The sequence below is a fragment of the Porites lutea genome, chromosome 3, assembly GCF_958299795.1.
Source record: "Porites lutea chromosome 3, jaPorLute2.1, whole genome shotgun sequence".
Classification (NCBI taxonomy): Eukaryota; Metazoa; Cnidaria; class Anthozoa; order Scleractinia; family Poritidae; genus Porites; species Porites lutea.
The window spans coordinates 9,551,558-9,571,958 of record NC_133203.1 but is presented as its reverse complement, the minus strand read 5'-3'; the positions used below and the strand labels follow the sequence as shown (position 1 = coordinate 9,571,958).

The window sequence follows — 20,401 nt, the reverse complement described above, 5'->3', positions numbered from 1 at the left end:
TTCAGATTTCAATCTGATTTTACATGAAACAATATCATTAATTCCTTGCAAAGAATAATAAAATGACTTTGCAATACATTTGAAAAATAATGTAAATTTAATGTTCAATCATTGTTATCCTAAATTGCTATAGACAAAAGAGAATCTAGAAAGTAACCCAGCACAAAGAGCAATGATCCAGTGTTTACACTTAAGGCAAGAAAATCAAGCCATTATTCCTAAATGCAGGATTTTTCACTCATCATGGTGATTATGGTACTGCACATACAGCATCGGACCGCTGTGAAAATCTCACGTTTGTGTCTCCACGCAACAATAATTTTGAAAGAGTTGTATGAATAACTTCAAAATAATGCTCATGTTTTAACTCCCAAAAGAAACTGAAGACAATGCTTATGCAAAATTGTGGGGTGACAAACAAAGAACATTATGGTATGTTACGGTGTTTTCTGTAGTGGTCAATTGTCTTGAAGTTTTCAGGAAATTCCTCTACAACTAAACTATGGTGGCAAGAGATAACTCATAGCTTGATATCACTTGGTGCCTCCAGTTATCAAAGGGTTAGGTCATCAGAAGAGTTTATTGCTGCTAGAAAGTGGAACATAGAAAATGCAAACCACACAAAATTTCAAAAAACTTTGTCTTCTTAGTCTGCCAATATAGTTACTAGATGCCAAGTAATTATGTAAGGCTGTGCAAAGAAATGGCTTTTAAATGACACAATCTCTTAAAATGAAAAAATTACAAACCCCAGATATTAATTCTCCAGACTGGCCTCAATACATTGAATGAATTGGTTGAGAGATTTGAAAAAAAAAAAAAAAGATCAAAGCATTTTTCCTTTAAGTTATCCTAACCTTTTCTCCTAACTATGGTTAGGGTAAGTGTTATCAGCTGAGCTGAAGGCCGAGGCTGAAAATACTTACCAAGACCTAGATTATTTAGGATATCACAAAACCCGAATCCAGTAATAACTATTGTTTTATTATACACTGCTTTGAACAAAATAAGGACAAACACAGCACCGCTTGCAACACAGTTTGACATTACTCTTAGAAAAATGGAATGTGCGCACAACCTACAGTTTAGTAAGTTATCTGCTACTAATCTGTAGGTTGCGCTGATTTCTGAAATTAACTGTAGGCTCTTAGCCAATGAGAAGACAGATAGTGACTACAATATATAATAAAAGGAGAAATTTGATGTTGCTCACTCTTGGCACTTGAAAGGTTAACTCTGAAGAACTAACAGGCCGCATTTTTGATTTTTTTTTTTCAGCTGTTCTATCTCACATATTTGCTTTGTTACTGAAATGGTCCTTTACATTTCATTCAAAAACTCATTAATAATTCATAAAGAAAAAACAAAAGACGTTAATCTTTAATGGGAGTGTCTTTAAATCTGATAGACGCGACTTAACTTTTTGACTGATTTTTTAGACCAAAATAATCCCAAATATAAATATAACCCCAAGAATGAGTTGATCTATATCAGAGATTTTGAAGCCATTCAGAAGACTTGCAGTCGTGTATTATCAGGTGTAAAAACTCTCGGCTTAGACTCGAGTTTTTAAACCTGAAAATACACTCCTACTAGATCTTTAAACAGTACCTAAACTTGGTGGCTAACTCCCGATGGCAGAAGTTGGCTCAACACTGTGTCTTTTAAGTCCCAACATCCACAAACAAATTCTCCAGACTGTTCTCCATACATTTTCTTACAGAATTAGTTCAGATAATTATTTTAATGAAAGATCAAAGCATTTTTCCTCTTTGCGACCATTTTATTAACACTCTTCACCTTTTCTCTTGGTTATGCATTAACAATGTTAGCAAAAAAATCGACGTCAATCACTTTTGGGGCTTAAAAGGAACCTTGCCTTGTACTGTACATATCTGACAAAAAAACTAAAACTTGAAAGCCTCATGCTGTGAACTCTCAAACCAATTAACAACACAAAACATCAGGCCCCAGTTTTTCAAAAGGTGGATAACGCTATCTAATGGGTAAATTTCTTTCCAGTGGATAGCGCAACTGTTTGTCCCACTATTTATCCACTAGGTAGTGACTTACCAAGTGGAGGGCACTATCCAACTTTTGAACATCCGAGGCCAGTAAAATAACATACATGTAATCTGCTCAAAAAATAAAGTAAGGACTGTAATTCTTCTTTGACATAAGGAACTTTGGAGTTTTCACGGCCAGAGTAACCTTCTACCTATTATTATTTCATCGTGATTCAGTTATGTTACTTTGCATTTTTCAGCTGATTAGAAAGCCAGTCAAGTCCTTCATATAAACCATCACCGCTTGTTGCACAAGTTGCTTGAATGTACCATTGACGATTTCGTAAGCTGTGCAGGCCTAGCTTATCAGTAATTTCGGCAGCATTCATGGCATTTGGCAAATCCTGAAAAAAAAACATACATAACAAAGGACTGTGAGTCACACATAAGAATTCAAGAAAAAACGCGAGTAAACAAAGCAAAATTATTTGAACTCCCAAAGGGTAAAATTTTGTGATTTGTTGTTAACATAGAGAAAATAAGTAGTGAAAGGAATACATCTATGTAATTAAGGAGGACACTCAATTTAGCTACAGTGTGTGAGAGCTGAAAGCAATAATTTATTGAAGTTTAAATGCAATTTGGTTTTCAATCCCTACAACTCTTCAGATTTCTTCTTTAATGGTCAGCATAAGGCAATTAAACTTAAATGATTCGTTAATCTTGGGGACATTCATGCTAATAATACACTGCCTAAATTCTGTAAAATAATGGTTATCCATATGCGCATATGATTCATGTTACAAAGTCATACATGTGCAATGCACACACTTGTCATGCAGAAACTGCTCCATTTTCTTCTTTACAGTTTTACCTGTTTGTTTGCAAAAACAAGAAGAATAGCATCTCTGAGTTCATCTTCATTTAACATCCTGTTTAATTCTTCCCTAGCTTCCCCAACTCGTTCACGATCATTACTATCCACAACAAAGATTAGCCCTAAATATGAGATAAGGAAGATGTCAGTGTCAGCATTCGAAATGTCAACTTTTAAATAAGTGTAAATCATAACGATGCTGTCGCAGGCAAGAGAACAACTAAACATAGTGGTCAAAACCCTTAACAAACAGCAAAATTGTTGATTGTCTGGGATTTCCCAATGTAACGAAACCTGGCTGGTTTTCACATGAGACTAATCCCAGACAGATTGAGAACTTCACTTTTTCCCAACCATTCCAGCTTCTGCTGACTAATGAACACTGAAATTAGTAGATATCCCTGGTGATCTGGGATGGTCAAGGCATTGGGGCAGTCAGAAGTATTGACAGTTTCCAGATGTATTCCAGATTTGGTGAATGGTCAGTGAGCATTCCTGGCACATGAAAACTAAAATTTGTGCTTTCGGGAATGTTGGATACGGAAGCAAGAAAGGTTTTCACTTGGTCGCAATCATTCCACTTCTTAGCTATAGCCTTTCCTCAGATAAATCAAAATGGCGGCTTGAAACAGAGCCATCTCTCTTCACTCATGGCCATAGGGATTTTTCACGGGAGACGCAAAAGCGATTCGGCCCCCAATCATTCCCTACTCATGACATAGAATTGTCTGGGATCTGGCCAACAAGAGCTGATTGGTCAACATAGTAACGACATAGTAATTTAATTCTTTTAGCAATTGTTGCCATATGACCCACAAAAGAAAAAAGCAGGGCTCGACAAAAGTGCTGTACGATAACTGTCACGCCTCTTCAAATTTGAAGTCAACCCTAATATACAAATCTGTTAATCCAAATGGAGGATCCTTGCATCAAACTTTTCATGATCTTTATACTCTAAATACTAATAATAGTTCAATGAATGTCAAGTTTGACATTTGAGAGATTGATGTGTTCTCCGGATTTCAAGTGACAAGGATTATCAAAGGATTTTTTGGGTTGGAAATTTTAAATTTCAGGATTTTTTCGGGTTGGAAATTTTGGCAGGTATTTTTTTCGGTACCTTGATTAAGTAGGGATTTTTTGGGATATTCAAAACAATCTGAAGATTTGTGATCTGATAGTTCCAACATATCCCGGCTGTGTAGTTCCGCGAATAAATTTTTTTCGGAAATTCAGCATGAGATCTTGGGGGGGTTAAATTTTGGTCCAGGGATTTTGGGTTTTGTTTGAAGCCCTAGAGATTTTTGGGGGATATGATTTTTGCCCCCATTCGATCATCCCTGTCGTTTGAAACCCGGAGTACCCCACCTGGGGGTGCAAAATGACCGTAAAGCGGACAGACTCTCTGATCCTCCTGACATATTTCTTCCAGTAAAATCCCGGATCCTCTGGGATTTTCCCTAGACATGAAAGCCAGGCTTTAAGAAGAAAACCGAAAAGTGAGTTAATTAGTTTACGTACCTTGTGTGTTTTGGAAATAATGCCTCCATAGCGGTCTGATTTTGTCTTGGCCGCCGACATCCCAAACTGTAAAACTGATATTCTTGTATTCAACTGTTTCTACGTTAAAACCTATAAACAAAAATTGAAAGTGGTACATTTCGATTGACGTGGATCAGTGAATAAAAAGAACACTGCATATCGAACCATCGATCAAGACATCGTATCAAAGCTACAAGAAATTTAAAATGGCGTCCGTCGGAGCGGTTGCATACCAATTGTTGGGATAGTTGTGACGATTTCACCAAGCTTCAGCTTGTAAAGAATTGTTGTTTTCCCAGCGGCATCAAGACCAACCATGAGAATTCTCATCTCTTTCTTGCCAAAGAGACCCTTGAACAAGCTAGCAAACGCACCCATGTCTAATAAAATTTGTCGGTCAACCAGAACTGAAAAGACGGGAAAACGTACGTCAGTAGTTACAGAAGGCACCACAAAAGGGAGGGAAAATTCTTCTGTAATAGAAGTCTTTACCCTTAAGACGTCAAGGTTTGAACAGAGGGTTTATGAATGGTAAATGACGAAATTCTTGCCGGCAAAATTCAACCACGTCGAGGAAACTTGTTGCTACTGAAGGGCGCGTCACATGTGCCACGTCATTGTCTAGGCAAGGGGGGTCCTTACATTGCCCTCAACCCACAAAACTCTGAAAACTGAAATGCTAAGAAAGTTTGCCGTTTTCTTAAAAAAATGTGGATAAAAACTTGACAACTGACTGAAAATAATGAATTTCATGTCAAGAAGAAGAAAAAAATTTCATAGAGTGAAAACTATTGAGGATTTTAGTGACCATTTTGATAGCAACTGTAAGCGTGACGGAAATGAGTGGGTTATACAGCATTCTGCAACGATGCGTGACAAAGGAATCCCGGAAGTCAGAACCGGCTGAAATCTTGCAAAGTCGGCAAGTTTAAACTATAAAACGAGTAGCAAACGAGATGCAAGTTCCCAGACATCTTCCAACTTGTTAGGGAGCAGATTTGTTGGTAAAGATGGTCACTCTAGTCTTGTCTCTAACGAACACGACATTAACGTCATTATAAACTTCCTCGCACATTCCTTCCGTTGAACTTGGGTGCTCTGTGCTACCTCGCTTCCTCGCCGAATCGTTTTTCGCCGTTGAAGTACTTGAAATTTTTAAGTCAGAGTTTTCTCCCGTCGACAAACTCTCATCATGGGAGGTGTGTTCGCTAAACTTTTCTCTGGTCTTTTTGGCAAGAAAGAGATGAGAATTCTCATGGTTGGTCTTGATGCTGCCGGGAAAACGACGATTCTTTACAAATTGAAGCTTGGTGAAATTGTCACTACCATTCCAACAATTGGTAAGCTCTTCTGCTCTCGGTTTTTTAGACACCATGTCGTTTTATCGTATTTATTTTATCTACTACTCTATGTCAGTAACGTAACGGCGTTTAAATTTTTTGTTTTTAGGTTTCAACGTAGAAACAGTTGAATACAAGAACATTAGTTTTACTGTATGGGATGTCGGAGGCCAGGACAAAATCAGGCCGCTTTGGCGACACTACTTTCAAAACACCCAGGGTATATTTTCCGAATTGCTTTCGTAATGTTGTATAGTAACTTTTATTTCTTCTTCTTCTTCTAAAGCTTTAACTCGTAGCGTGCTTAAACTGTATTCATAACCTGTTCTATAGGTCTAATCTTTGTCGTGGATAGCAATGATCGAGAGCGGGCCACTGAGGCGAAAGACGAATTGGTGAAGATGTTGAGTGAAGATGAACTCAGGGATGCTGTTGTCCTTGTTTTTGCAAATAAACAGGTGAATAATAATTCATAGCTACAGAAATGGTGTAAAACCTTGGTTTTTTGGTAGCTCGGGTCGAAAAATTTTGTCTTTAACTTAATTTCATACTAATATATACGACAAAAGTCGGTTGCAAGCAAACTTGCTGCACAGGTTTACCATCCTCTGTCGACCCTATGCAGTTATAAAAGTAGGGACCTTAAGATACACAGTTTCTACCTGTGGGTACGTGTAGGCGAACATAACACAGTTTCTACCTGTTAGTACATGTAGACGAACATGTTTGCCATGTTGTTATTCAAAAGGAGATCATGATTTCCCAGATGTGATAATAGCATCACCTTTCTCCCCAGATGCCTAATCGTTTCTCTGGGATAAGAGGCAGTCTACCCACATTAACGGCTACACGTACCCATACCCGTACACAGAAATGATGTATTTTAAGGTCCCTAATAACAGACCTTCAGATTCACGACGGGGATGAGATTTAACTTAAACTTTCATCACATATTCTGAAAATATATCCCCAGGAAGCTGCATAAATTGTACTTTTTTTTTTTTTACCAGAAAAGTTCACACAGTTAGTTTTATTGAAGGAGATTAAGCCCTCTCCCAACTGCAAATTGAGAAACCTTTTAACAGTTTCGCTAACATAGCTATCATGTTTTTCCACCAAAATGATGCTGGCTCATGCACGCACACTACTTCGTATTAGAAAATCTTGTTCTTGTATTAATAATTATTTGTCCTCATCTTAGAATATGAAGGTCTCAAAAAGATTTCATATTGCTGTGCTTCTGTTCAGTAACAGAGCGCAGATGATGTCAATTTGTGTAAAGAAGTCTGAAAGTGGCACACTAGCCATGTGCTGGAAATTGTGTTACTGATACTCTTACCACGTCTTCTGTGTTCTGTTAGATTGATTTAGCAACAGAATGGGAACGTCAGTTGACAACGGCACGCGCAAATCAGACAACTGGCTTGACCAATGGCAGAGTGACAACTTGAGCACTGGAAGTCATGTTTAATCCTTTCCGCGAGCTTTCCAGTCGTCAACTGATGTTCCTGCCTGTTGCTAAAATATCAGCCTATTACTGAACAGATGCACAGTAACATGGCATCTATTTGTTTTATACAATGCACAGAAAAGAAAACATGTGACAAACATGGTGAATTTTAAGCCTGGTCTATACATGAGAAAGATGATTTAGTGGTATTCTATTACCCTGAAATAGCATTGACCTTGGGAAAGTTGCTTACTTTACTTGAATTGAGCAATTTTTTTACGAATTACACGACTTTCCTCAATGTTTTTGATGTCTTTAATTAAGGTATTGCATGTCACTTCTACAAAAGTAACAAAGGCGAGCCTATGGATGGAAACTTAAAATAGATTTTTATAAGTGAGACATCTGTAGTTTGAAAGAATAATACAATTTGAAAGTGCAAAGCAGTTATCCAAAACTTGTCAATTGAATCGATCAAAACATTGATGAAAGTAACTCTTGAGGATGTATGTTTTTCAGGATCCCCCTCCTATTTGGATTTCCAGAGCCATTAAACTCCCCTCCTATGAGATTTTCCAGCATTCCTTCTGTTGGGGGAGTGTGGATTTTTTCTGGAATAACCCATTTTACGAAATGAAATTTGGGGATTTTATTGAATTTTGATTTCAGTTGACTGTTCTGCGGGTAAGAGGCCAGGGTTTCTACAGTGTAGGTGGTGTCATTCAATCTTTTTTATACAGCGTGTCATTATGTTTTTTCAGGATTTGCCCAATGCCATGAATGCTGCTGAAGTAACTGATAAGTTAGGCCTGCATAGCTTACGTAATCGTCAATGGTACATTCAAGCAACGTGTGCAACAAGTGGTGATGGTTTATATGAAGGACTGGATTGGCTTTCCACTCAGCTGAAAAATAGGAAGTAATGTAAGTTTTCTAACATTTGCAGTATCTAACCTTCTTTGTGGGAAAAACGGAGAAATCCTACAAAAGAATTCCTTTGAGTTTGCAATGCAGCAGGTCCATATACTTGTAGTAGTATTAAGCTTAAGTTTTCAAATTGATGAAACTCCTTTGGCATTTCTGACTGACCAGAGGCATTTTAATGCATAAAATGTAGTCTTAAATTTTTAAAAATGAAAGAATGTTCCTATTCTTTAGGCAATGTTGTTGAACATTAGGGACTTAAAACAAAAACTTAGGCAATTTTGACCGAGATTTTTTAGGTGACATCAACCTTGTTCCCAGGGGGTTCTCTCCTATACTCATCCCCACAGAGTGAGAGAATATGGGAGGGGTGGGCAAGAACCCTGGGAAAGAGGTTGTAGTGACATTACCCCAGTGGTGAGTAGTCACCTCTACCATGTTACACCAAATTTTTGCAGTCCTGTGTTTAATTTTGTGAATGGAGATATTTTGTATTTTGTAAGACCAAATTTTTGCAATATTATTGTGAAATACTGGTTTTCAGCTGAGAATGTATTTTTTAATTTACTGGAATTACAACACTCGGGTTTTGTTTATAAACTACATGTGCCCACATTACAAGTGTCCCCTCATGCAGAGATGTATCCTGACAAAACAGCTGACATTTCACGATGCCATCACTGGTTGCCCTGCGAAACGACTTCTGAGCAACGACTGCAAAAATTCCAAGCTGATGACGTTACTACCCAGATCTGGGTATTGCTTCTGATTGTTTAAAGCAAATTTCTCTTGCGGCACAACCAATCAAAAGCACTAAACAGATCTGGGTAGTGACGCATCATCAGTATGGAATTTCTACAGTGGTTGCTGAGATGTCATTTCACGGGGAAACCAGTGGTGACGTCACAAATTGACAGCTGTTTTCTCGCACTAGCAGAGATGTAAAACATTTTAATCATTAGTATCACTCTATCATAGTAACATCAGTTTTACAGCCTATACTGGGGCTGATGATTGCTCCTGCAATCCATCAGCAACATTGTAACCTGATGCACCATGATCTTGTGAGTTAATTATGGCCAAAATTTCTTTTTCCACACTGGTATTCTGCTTAATTGGAGAAAATTTGTAGATTTTGAAAAAAAAGCAAAACTTACAAAAATTTTGTGACACATGGTAGGTCAGATTATGAGTAATTTGAAACTGGTGTAATTTTCATTGTTTTAGTAATTATATTTAAATAATTTGCACATAGTGATATTTGACCCAAAATTGTTTTCATGCCTGCAAAACACAGACTGGGGTCTTTTGAATACATAGTTTTGCAGAAGTCAATAGGAAAATACTGTAAGGTGTCTTCTGCCATTTTTGCCTCTGTCTAAGCCATAACAGCCCCTATTTGTTTTAAGTATGTTTTTTGCTGTTTATGAAACATTATTATTTTTGCTTGAAGAGTTTAGAGTACCTAGTACATAGTCTTGTTGTTCAGTTCATAATACAACACAGTCAAACTAGCTTGTAATAATATCAATTTGCCAGTAAAATAAAAATAACGAAAAATTGACAGTCTTATTGTGAAAATCGCTTGGAAATGATAGACACATTTCAAGGTTGTTTATGCTGTGTACCATAGGGTGGGATTAGGCTCCAAAGTCGGGGAAAAAGGCAAAACCACTCTGCTTGGTTCGCTCACTGATTTTTGCTGTCTCACCCCATTTTTTGCCTTTCCCCAACCATGGAGCCTGATCTGCATAACTAACTGAAGGACAAATTTGGTGTCATTTCTGCAACAACTGCACTTTGAGTGGCTTATTTGAAGCAATTTATTATTAACTGAGATGTGACTGGCCAGTATTTAGACGAACAATGGGCAAGGTGCAGCTTCTTTTGGGGAGAAGTGTTGGGTGACCACCCTCACAGTGAATGCATAAGGGCATGTTTATATGGATATGGGGGACCCCAGGTACATGTAGGTGAGGTAACCCACTTAGGTAGGGTGACCCATGTGTCCATATAATCTCTCATTTTAATTTGATCACCTTTACGTCACGGTTTTTTTCATCATTTTACCTCACCCATGTGGGGTCCCCCAACTCCATGTAAACAGGCCATAAGAGACTATAAACGAGTCTGTGGACGAGACCCTAGGGTGTGATTATTCAAAACAGATAATTTTACATAGTACTACAGTAAAAACCTGCGAGTAAGAACTTGGTTTTTAAGAAACTGTTAAGCCTAAAATTTGAAACTGGTTCTTATATTCTAAAATCTATAAAAAAAAATTATGTACATTTGGGCATATAGGATAAGTCAACATTCAGGATCCTCTTTGGAGACATAGGTGCCTTATTACTCCAACTGCAATGTAATGGTATGAAGATTTTATACAAGGAATTAAAGGCTAAGAACCACTAAATAATCGTAGGTACACTGTATTTTTAAGAACCTACTTAAGAACCAATTAATTAAAATTGTGCTAATTACCTTTATTTATGGGAAAATGCAGGTTCTTACTCACAGGTTTTTGATGTATTTTGTGTTTTTCCGCATTCTCCAGGATGAAATTTGAATTAATTTTGTTACATTTTAACTTTGGCCAGTGCTGGTAGAGAAAAGGTTAATACGTGGATTACAAAAGGTACAGATTCCTTCTTCACCAGACACCCAAAGATAAACAGGTAGAAAAGAAGACTGTGGTACAGTACATTAACCACATGACAGGGTTGAGGACATCTAAGAAAATGCAGCCAGCCCTGGTTGTTCAAATGTAGGATAACACCATCCACCAGATAACTCACTATCCACTGGATAGCACAATTTTTTTTTCCTAGTACTCATTGACTGGATAGTGATGGATAGCGCTATCCAATGTTTGGACAACTGGGCCCAGGGCACTTTTTTTGCTGCTTCCAACTTTCCCCAGCCAGTTTCACCAAATCCTGTCCCCCCTTCATAAGCTATAGCATGCGAATACAGCCTTTTGTCCTTGCTCCTCAACCCAAAAATCCCATAATGATGACAGACAATAAAACACAGAGCAAAAACACAAGGTAATTCTCAACTGTTACACTGCTTAATGAGTTTATTATTATTTAAAACTGTTCACTGGTGTACTGTGAGCTAGCCCTGAAGATATTTACAGTAACAGTAATTTTTTTTACAACCATTATTTTTCCTAGGTTTTGTTCATGTTGATTTAAGATGTTTTTTTGTACATCCCATGCTCCTCACATGATAATCTAGTCAGTCATTTTGTTAAATATTATCACCATAAGACAAAACTGAACATAATTAAGTCCAACTGTCATAGAATTTACAATAATCAGGAGCAACATCCAAATCTCTTGCGAGTTGTTTGCATACTTGTAGAAGATGTCCACTTTCTTTTCTGCGGATGAAACAGTTCCATGCTGTTTAGATATTCCATACCATCAGAGCCACCGACAATATACAGCAGACCATCTACAACTGCAGTTCCAACATCACTACGCCGCTGTTTCATTGGTGCAATTATAGTCCATGTGTTTTTATCAGGGCTATAAATTTCAACAGTTTCTAAGCTCTGTCCATTGCAGCCACCGATAGCAAATAGGTGACTATTGAGAACTGCAACGCCAACCAGACAGCGTGGCGTTTTCATGGGTGAGACTTGGTTCCAGATATTTGTCTGACTGTTGTAACACTCCACTGATGAAAGGTCAAAAATGCCATCATAACCCCCTGCAAAATTTAACAAAGATTCATAAAAATGGTGCCCTGCATGTAATTTTTCAGTGTCACATTTATCATTATTAATAAATTTTATATATATATTTTTAAATTTTCCATGGTGACCCAACACAGTGACAAAGGATGAAACAGGACTGGCATCAACCCCTTTATTACTCACCCCATCAAAGGTTCTACCACACCACCAGGGTCTATGCCCCTTATACTTTACGAACGGCAGTGTAGGTTCTTTTACATCTTTCAAGAAACAGAACATTGAAAGAGCTATGAAATAGAACCCACCGTTTTTCGTCCTTGTCCTAGAAGACTAGAATGTCTAACCATTTGCAGATGTCACAACAAAGGCAGCACATTCTCTTCAGTTATTTTAAGACCTTGAGTGTTGGTCCAGCTGGAGTTTGAACCCACGACCTCCCGCTCAGCAGACCAGTGCTTATCAAATTGAGCTAACCGGTGGCGGCAAAATAATAATAATAATAATAATATTATTATTATAATTGAAATACCTGAGGAGATTGAAACCCACTCATCATTTACCTCTTACATGTGCACATCTGTTGGTTTGTGGGCAAATCGCAAACAAAATTTCTGTTAAGAATGTCTCGTGTATCACAATTGCACAAATCTATTCCATTTCCTGTAAAATGACGTCTGGAGGAAGAACTTCAGAAATTTCATACTGGTGACATGTCACTTCTCTGATGAGGCTAGTGCTTCAGACTGGTTAAGGCAAATTTCCCTTGTGGCACGACCAATGAGAGGTACTACCCTGAGATCTAAGTAGTGACATATCACCAGTTGGAATTTTTGCATATATTCCTCAGATGTCATTTCATGGCTCATTTCAAAGTTGACAAGAGTGTAAATATTAACTGTCTAACAGTACTATGTAGCTATTTGGGGTACCTATTTAGACTGTTGATAACATTATGCTTTGTTATGTTTAGCTTGATTGTCTTTGTTTGCAGTTGTTTCTCTTGTTACTGTTCTAAGGTCAAAGTTACCTTACATGATGTTATTTAAGAATAGAAAAATCACAAAATTTAATACATTCCAATTCAACCTTTCCCTAAAAATCATGAAATTAAATACTCATGAAATATGGCTCATGATTTTTCGTGGAATTAAAATTATTACTCATGAAATTAAGAGAGAATATTAAGGTACATACCCACAGCATAGAGTTCACCATTCAGCGAAGCTGCCCCTAGCATGCTTCGTTCCGTGGTCATTTCGGTGATCATCTGCCATTCTGCCATACGGGGGTTGTACCGCTCCACTGTCTTAACAGTTGCCTGCCCATTATACCCGCCAACAGCATAAAGAAAGCCATCTAGAACGGCCACACCCACGCTACTTCTGTGTTCTATCATACTCGTGGTTACTGCCCATGCGTCTAAACTAGGATCATAATATTCCACCTATATAGAAAAAGGGAGATTTCAATAATAGTCTCCACACTCTATACACTTGCCAAAGTGGAAAATGGGCACTTAAAATCAATTTTTTTTATCTTTGGCAATCATTATTTTAATGTCCATCTTTTCATTACTAGTTGATTGCACTTTAAAGAATCTTACTAAAACGGCTCAATAGGCCTTTATAAGGTCTGCTATAAATCAACATTTAAAAAATCATATTTCCTTTGACTTCATGACCCTTACAGTACTGTGCTCTGAGAAAAATTGAACAGAGCCGAGTCCCCTAAACCTGTGAAATCCAGGGTGCCCAGCAAATCATTTCTATAGGAAACTAACATTTTAAAGTCATCCAGGAGGGATGGTTGGATGCCAGGGGCAATTGGACAATGCCAGAGCACAGCATTGCCTCACAAAAATTTAAGATATAATTATTAAGAGAAATTAGAGTCTGATCACAATTTTGTCAGAAGGGCATGATAAGAACTTGCTTTCTGATAGCCCAGGGAAAGTGGAGTGACCCATCAGGCTAGCATGTTTTAATTACCTTACATGTATTATAGGAAATTCACGCTTCATGAAATTAATGCGAATAGTCGCGTTAATTTCTTAATTAAGTAGAGCATTAATTTCTGTGACCTTAATTTCAATTATTTTACATACATTTCTGACATTCTTGACACCTAAGAAAGAGGAGTATTTTATCAGGGTGGAGATTTGCCAGTAACAGTGAAACTGTGAAGAACCGTCACGGCCAGATTTCTTCGCTGGATCCCCTTCGTATGTTTAGGGAAAGTACCATGAACAAAGTTTGCATTTCAGATTATCTGTTTACCTTTACTTCTTTTGTCCCAAGAAGTTTTTGTTTCTTTGTAAGCGACCCGTTAATTTCATTTTTTTTGAAAGTCGTATTCAACTAAATTCGCATTAATTTTATGAAGCCTTAATTTCCTATAATAAGGTTGCCCGACACAAGCAGCATTAAATGATAAGGTAAATACAGTTGAACCTCCATGTGCGACCACCTCTCATTCATGACCACTTCCCACAAGCAACCTTCTTTCCAAAACACCAAGATTCTCCTACTCAGATCCCTGTAATCAGCGCCTACTCAAACACAACCCTGACTTAGTACTTCCTTAGCCTGACAGTAGTTATTGTCCATTGTTTTTAACCTCGTAAGAGACCACTTTATGCAGGATGTGCCCTCTGTTCGCAGTATGTCCTGTGCCGCCCAGAGTATAACAAGAACTTTCATTGACAACATGGAACTATTCTTACACATAACTCAGAAATTGCATGAAATAACTTATCTTCTAAAAATTAGATGTGCTGAGACATCTTCTCAGAAGAGACCCCCTGTTTGTTGATTGTTAAGTTACCTTCTGTAGGTGTCCATTAGGTCTTCACATTAATGGTTGGTTGCTTACCGGAATTGTCAAACAGGGGTCTCTTCTGAGAAGATGAATGCCTTGATGCATCTAATTTTTGGAAAATGGCAACGGCCAGATAAAAAACACAAATTTACCTGATTTACAGCTGCAATTCCATCTGATCCACCTACAACATACAAAATGCCATCTAAAATAGCTGCTCCTAGTCCACGACGTGGAGTCAGCATTGGAGACACTTTGCACCAGGTGTCTGTAGTTGGGTTGTATTTTTCCACAGTCTTCACTGTATTTCTACCTAAAATATCAAGTATTCAAACTCTCAGACATTGGCAAAATATCAGTATGCAACTGAGACGTGTGGAGTTTAGTCATGACCAGGGATCCATATTTAGTAGTATTTTTCACAGTCGTCAGCCGGGCAAGTATGTCGAAAAATATACTTGCCCTGGCTAGATTTTACTTGCCTGTCATGAATAAATTATACAACTGTAGACATGAGAAGGGCAGTGACAAGTACGGAACAACATAATCAGTGTCTCGAGAGTGTCCTTATTTAAGGAAGTTATATCATTGAGACTTGGCAGTGAGAATTACACTTGCCTTCAGGGGATCTGAGGACTTTTCATGGATCTTGATCAAGTTGGAGTGTAATACTACACAAAATAATACTTTTTTAAGAGAACACCTCAGTCATGTTTGGAAGCAACTGGACCAACTTTGCAGAGCACAATGCCAGTGGCTTCAGCTTTTGTGGTTGGTGGAAAGTTAAGCAGCAGGTAGGGTCTTGGATGTTACATTTAAAACTCATTTACATTCAAAACTCTCTCGATGTTATGGTCGTCTGGGACAACCTGATGGCTGCTGAAATGGATCCCTGGTCATGAGGTAGGCATTTTTACACACCAGTTCATTGAGAACTGCTTTTTGCCATACTCTCACACTAGGCTGGTCAAACTTGTCAAAGTCAGTTCGAAATTGCTGCCTGGGCAAAACAAATAACAGAAATTTGAGTACACAGGAAATAACACCCCAGGGCCCTGTTTCTCGAAAGTCCCAGCAACTTTTTGGTCCCGAAAAGCTGTTAATGTTTGCCCTGTTTGCATTCAAGATCAAAGTCTCAATACTTTTGAAAGTGATTAGATGAAAAATTGACTGGTTTGTGAGCTAGGAAATGTGCTTCTTATCAACAGGTTTTCAATTTAAAAATTGCCTTTGGGCCCGAAAAGTTTCCGGGTCTTTCAAGAAACGAACCCCTGGCCAGAAGAGTCGACGAAGTATCAGTAACGTGTCAGCTGAACAATCATGGCTTATCAATCAATATGTTGACTGTGTTTTGGTCAACATTCTGACCCACACTATAAGTCGACATATTTGCCAATAGGCAATCAACATGTTGACCATCTATCAATTGACATATCAGGTAACATCTCGACCAACACTCTGCAGCAAACATGATGACTGAGACTTGACATGTCGGCTGATATTTGGCCAATATGTTAATCAAGTATCGGCTGATATCTTGGCCAACATTTCAACAGTGTTGGCCAATAGTGTCAACCAATACTTGACCAAGGGGTGCCTCAAGTACACAAGATCCAAAATATTTGTATTAGTAATGTTGTTACTCATTGACTGGGTTCTGTCACTCGCTTGAATCTGATTACCTGGACTAGTTTCCCCACCAATAACATAGATCCACTCAGCCTGGCCATACAGCTTGCGCGGCCTTAACCGGCTGCACTGATTCATTTCATGGCGCAACTGTGGAGCAAGGTGGTACCTCCTTGCCTCCTCAAAGAGGTACAACGTGTGAGGGTTGCTTGTGATCAAACCATCGTCTAAGACTTTTGTCACCAAGAATTCCCATGCCATCAAGGGAAACCTAATTACCTCAGCTAATTTGGGAAATTTCTCTAGCCTGTCTTGCTTACTGTAATTGAGCCATCTCAAGGCTGCCTCATATATTTCTTCTTCATGGCGGACATACAAAACATCTTCACTAAGAAATTCAATAACTCCCTCTATAGAACACTGCAAAAATTCTTCCAGCTGTGTTGTTTGGTCAAAATTCCGCATTGCATACTGTTTTGCGATTTTACTTAATGCAAAGCAACCGTGACTTTCTGCAAAACGCCTGATCCCGAGACAGTTTGAAGGATGCAACTCGCTTTCCAGAAAGTGGCAACATTTTTCCACTAAAGATTCAACCTGAAGCAAACTTGCGACAGTGAGCAGCGACTGCACGTTGTCCACCGTTATTTTGACCTTTGCAACGTAAGCGAACTCCACAAACGAGCAGACAGCGGAAGGATCTAAGCCGTTCAACTGAATAACGTTCTGCCTGCTTTCTTTGTGATCACCCGTAAACATGGCATTGAAATATGGACTCACAGCCGCTAAAACGACTCGATGCGCTTTTATCTCTGTCTCGGCAATCTTCAGGGTTACATCACAGAGTTCCTCGCGATTTCGCAGTCTCTCCAGTGCGGCGAGAAGCGACTGAGCGTGCTGAAGTCGAAGGCACAAACTTACAGTTTCACTGCAGCCGTCCGACAGAGTACTTCCACAACAGTCATCTTTCACGCCCAGAAGAGATCGCTTAATATTACGCTTCAAGTCCATAAGGACAACACAATTGGACAGCACTAGACAAAACTTTTCACGCTCGCAGCCTTATCCTACAATACTACATTCATATAGGAGCAATGGACTGTCTCGCCTTTTTTTTGCACAGGCTCACCATCCTCGTCTTTTCCTGGTCGTTGTGTCAGTCGTGCCACCCATTCTGGTCCCCAGAGCCCGTCGATTTTTTGGTTCGCTACAAATTAAGCCGAGTGGCTGTGGGAACGAGAATGTTGTTCACCCAGCAGCACAATATAGCCTGGAACCAGGCTCTGCTGGGGGGAAAAAATGGTAAAAAACGGAACGGAAACGACATAAAAATTCGGCGAGCGAAGCTAGCCGAACGGTTGACTGAGGAGGGGGAAAGGGTGGCGTCTTGGCCCCTCCCTAAAGCACCGCTCGGCTCGCTTTGCTCGCTCTCACTTCGCTAAGCAATGCAGTGCATCTGCTGGAAATCCGAGGGAATTCTGGAGGGTGTTTAAACCTTACCTGTTTTCCAGGAAAAATCAGATGTCTGAGTCCATTCTATTGGCTCAAGGCACGACCATCTTTCAAGAACAAAGTAAGATTGCAGATATCTTAAACAACCATTTTCTCAGCGGTATAAGCGTACCGGCCCTGCCTGATCCGAAGAACCATCACAGTATTTCTACCATCAAGAACAATTTCTCTCCCACAGAAGTTTTTAACTTCAGTTCAGTAAGCGAATCTGTTGTGGCTGAGTTACTACAGTCACTCAACATCAGAAAAGCCACAGGATGTGACTTAATACCCCCCAGAGCTCTCAAAGAAGGATATCCCAGTCTCAGCCGCCCAATCTGTTCCCTGATCAATCACATAATAACTCGAAGGGAAATACCCAGCAGATGGAAACACGGTGAGGTTTTACCGTTCCTCAAAAGCGGTGACGCAATGGACAAAACAAATTATCGACCAGTTACTATCCTCCCTACAATTAGCAAAGTGTTTGAGAATTGTTTATGTCCTCAGTTAACCTCCTACTTCGAAACCATCTTTCCACCCACCTTAACTGCTTATCGAAAGAACCACAGCTGCTGTAGTACTCTGCTGATACAAACTGAAGATTGGAAAACCGAAGCAGACTCAAATAACATCATTGGAGCTACATTAATCGACCTTAGTAAAGCTTTTGATCGCCTTCCTCACAATCTACTACTTGAAAAACTCTCAGCGTATGGTGTCAGCCTAGAGGGCCTAGAGTTACTAACAAATTATGTGAAGAACAGAACACAATGTGTCAGGCTTGGCAACACTCGCTCGACCACCGGGAAGCTAATGTCAGGTGTCCCACAAGGATCTGTACTTGGCCCGCATTTATTCAATATTTTCATAAATGATCTGTTCTACAACATTAAAAGGCTAAAATATCGGCTTATGCAGATGACAAACAACTTTATTTCAGCAACGCAAACGCAAGAATTGTACAGAAAACCCTAAATTCTGAATTAGCTGTGGTTTCGAGTTGGATCACGGACAGTGGCCTTCTGCTAAATCCTAAGAAATGTGAATCGCTAATTTTCAGAAGAACAAATCCTAAACACAACCAAAAAGAGGAAGAGAAAATTAATTTCTCGGTCGATGGAACATTGATAGAGCCCTCCACCACCTGCAAATTACTGGGGGTGCACATAGACGAACGGCTAAATTTCAACAACCATGTAGCTTCAATATGCAAAAAGGCAAGCAAGCAGATCGCAGTTATTAGTCGCTTTAGAAAGTTGTTAAGCATCCATACTAAACTCACGCTATATAAGGCTTATATTTTACCTCATTTCACCTATTGTTCCACAGTGTGGATGCACTGTGGAAAAACGGCATCAGATAAACTTGAAAAACTGAACAAGCGGGCTCTAAGATTAATTTTTAATGACAATGCTAATACTTATGCTACTCTACTGGAAACAGCAAACATGCCTTCTCTGCACAACAGGAGAGTCCAGGACATGTGTATTCTTATCTATAAAGTCATTTATGGAATAACACCTACTCCACTTCGTAATCTACTGACGCTTAGAAGTAAATCACGTAATTTACGGGGCGAATTGATTCTTGTACAACCTAGAGTTATCACCACCAAGTATGGACTAAACACCTTTAGGTACTACGGACCAAAAATCTGGAACTCTCTAAATGATGAACTCAGAACTTCTCCGACCCTTAAAAAATTTGTAACACGCATCAGAAAGATCACCTTTGACGCATGTAACTGCTCTTTATGTAACTGTTAGACTATTGTTGATATTGTACCTTTTAGAATCACTATCTGTAAATAATATCGCATCATGATATAAATAGTTTAATTCAAGTTAATTTCTTCTTTGTTTTGTTTTCAACCTCGACTCATTAGCTATTTAAGCTAGGAGCCTAATAAGCTCCAGACCCTCGAGTATAAATAAAGTTTTCAGTTTTCATTGTTTTTTCCGGACGCGTGACGCACGCCTAAGAATGTCTACGGGGAAGGCTAGGTCCCAGGCTACACATCACTGTGTGTAACAGCCTTGGAAGTCTTAACCATTTGGGAATATGGAAATAGTGAAGTGTACAGGGCCTCGATTCTTGAATATTCTATTCTCTTTGATTCCATATATCCTTTTAAAATAATCTAATGTTCTATATTTTCATTATGCAGTGATTGTGATCATGATACACTATAATCAGCTGTACAAAAATAAAATTTCGTCTTAAACAAGTTATCTCTAAAACAAGTTAATCCTTACTACTACTACTACCACATTCACCACCAACACAGGGACCAGCGAAGGTAAAACAAGTCACGCACGCGAGAGGCGTAAAAAATTTTAAAACGCGCCTTACTTTTTTTGCTCTTTTTTTACTCCCCTTTTGCGGTAAGGTCAGTGTTGAACGTAAAAACAATTTTTTAGCGACTTTTTAACCTTATTTACAAGTCTAGTTTAAGCCAAGGCTTTTATGTCTCTTTGTAAGGAAAACAAGCCAAGGGTTTTGTCTTTTTGTAAGGAAAACAATCGTGAAATAGCGGCTGTATAAATATTTGCAAAAAGAGCTCAACCTATAAAGATACCGATGATACAGGTAGTTTGACGAATTTTGTTGCAATAT

At 38.8% G+C, this 20,401-nt stretch overlaps 3 protein-coding genes across 3 annotated transcripts; 1 reads left to right on the top strand and 2 right to left on the bottom strand.

Annotated features, from left to right (window-relative positions):
* Positions 1-965: 965 nt before the first annotated feature.
* Positions 966-5,039, bottom strand: LOC140930403 (ADP-ribosylation factor 1). Its single transcript, XM_073380090.1, has 5 exons — positions 4,918-5,039; positions 4,659-4,832; positions 4,405-4,515; positions 2,881-3,005; positions 966-2,410 (listed from the first exon to the last, which is right to left on the bottom strand). Exons 2-5 carry the CDS (start codon positions 4,801-4,803, stop codon positions 2,249-2,251), a joined length of 543 nt encoding a protein of 180 aa, XP_073236191.1. The 5' UTR covers positions 4,804-4,832; positions 4,918-5,039; the 3' UTR covers positions 966-2,248.
* A 451-nt stretch (positions 5,040-5,490) lies between these two features.
* Positions 5,491-9,705, top strand: LOC140930402 (ADP-ribosylation factor 1-like). The gene is made up of 4 exons (XM_073380089.1): positions 5,491-5,765; positions 5,875-5,985; positions 6,099-6,223; positions 7,977-9,705. The coding sequence occupies exons 1-4, from the start codon at positions 5,618-5,620 to the stop codon at positions 8,136-8,138; spliced, it is 546 nt and encodes a 181-aa protein (XP_073236190.1). The 5' UTR covers positions 5,491-5,617; the 3' UTR covers positions 8,139-9,705.
* An 804-nt stretch (positions 9,706-10,509) lies between these two features.
* On the bottom strand, positions 10,510-17,361 carry LOC140930401 (kelch-like protein 18). Its single transcript, XM_073380088.1, has 4 exons — positions 16,345-17,361; positions 14,815-14,975; positions 13,040-13,289; positions 10,510-11,859 (listed from the first exon to the last, which is right to left on the bottom strand). The coding sequence occupies exons 1-4, from the start codon at positions 17,300-17,302 to the stop codon at positions 11,462-11,464; spliced, it is 1,767 nt and encodes a 588-aa protein (XP_073236189.1). The 5' UTR covers positions 17,303-17,361; the 3' UTR covers positions 10,510-11,461.
* Between the last annotated feature and the right edge of the window lie 3,040 nt (positions 17,362-20,401).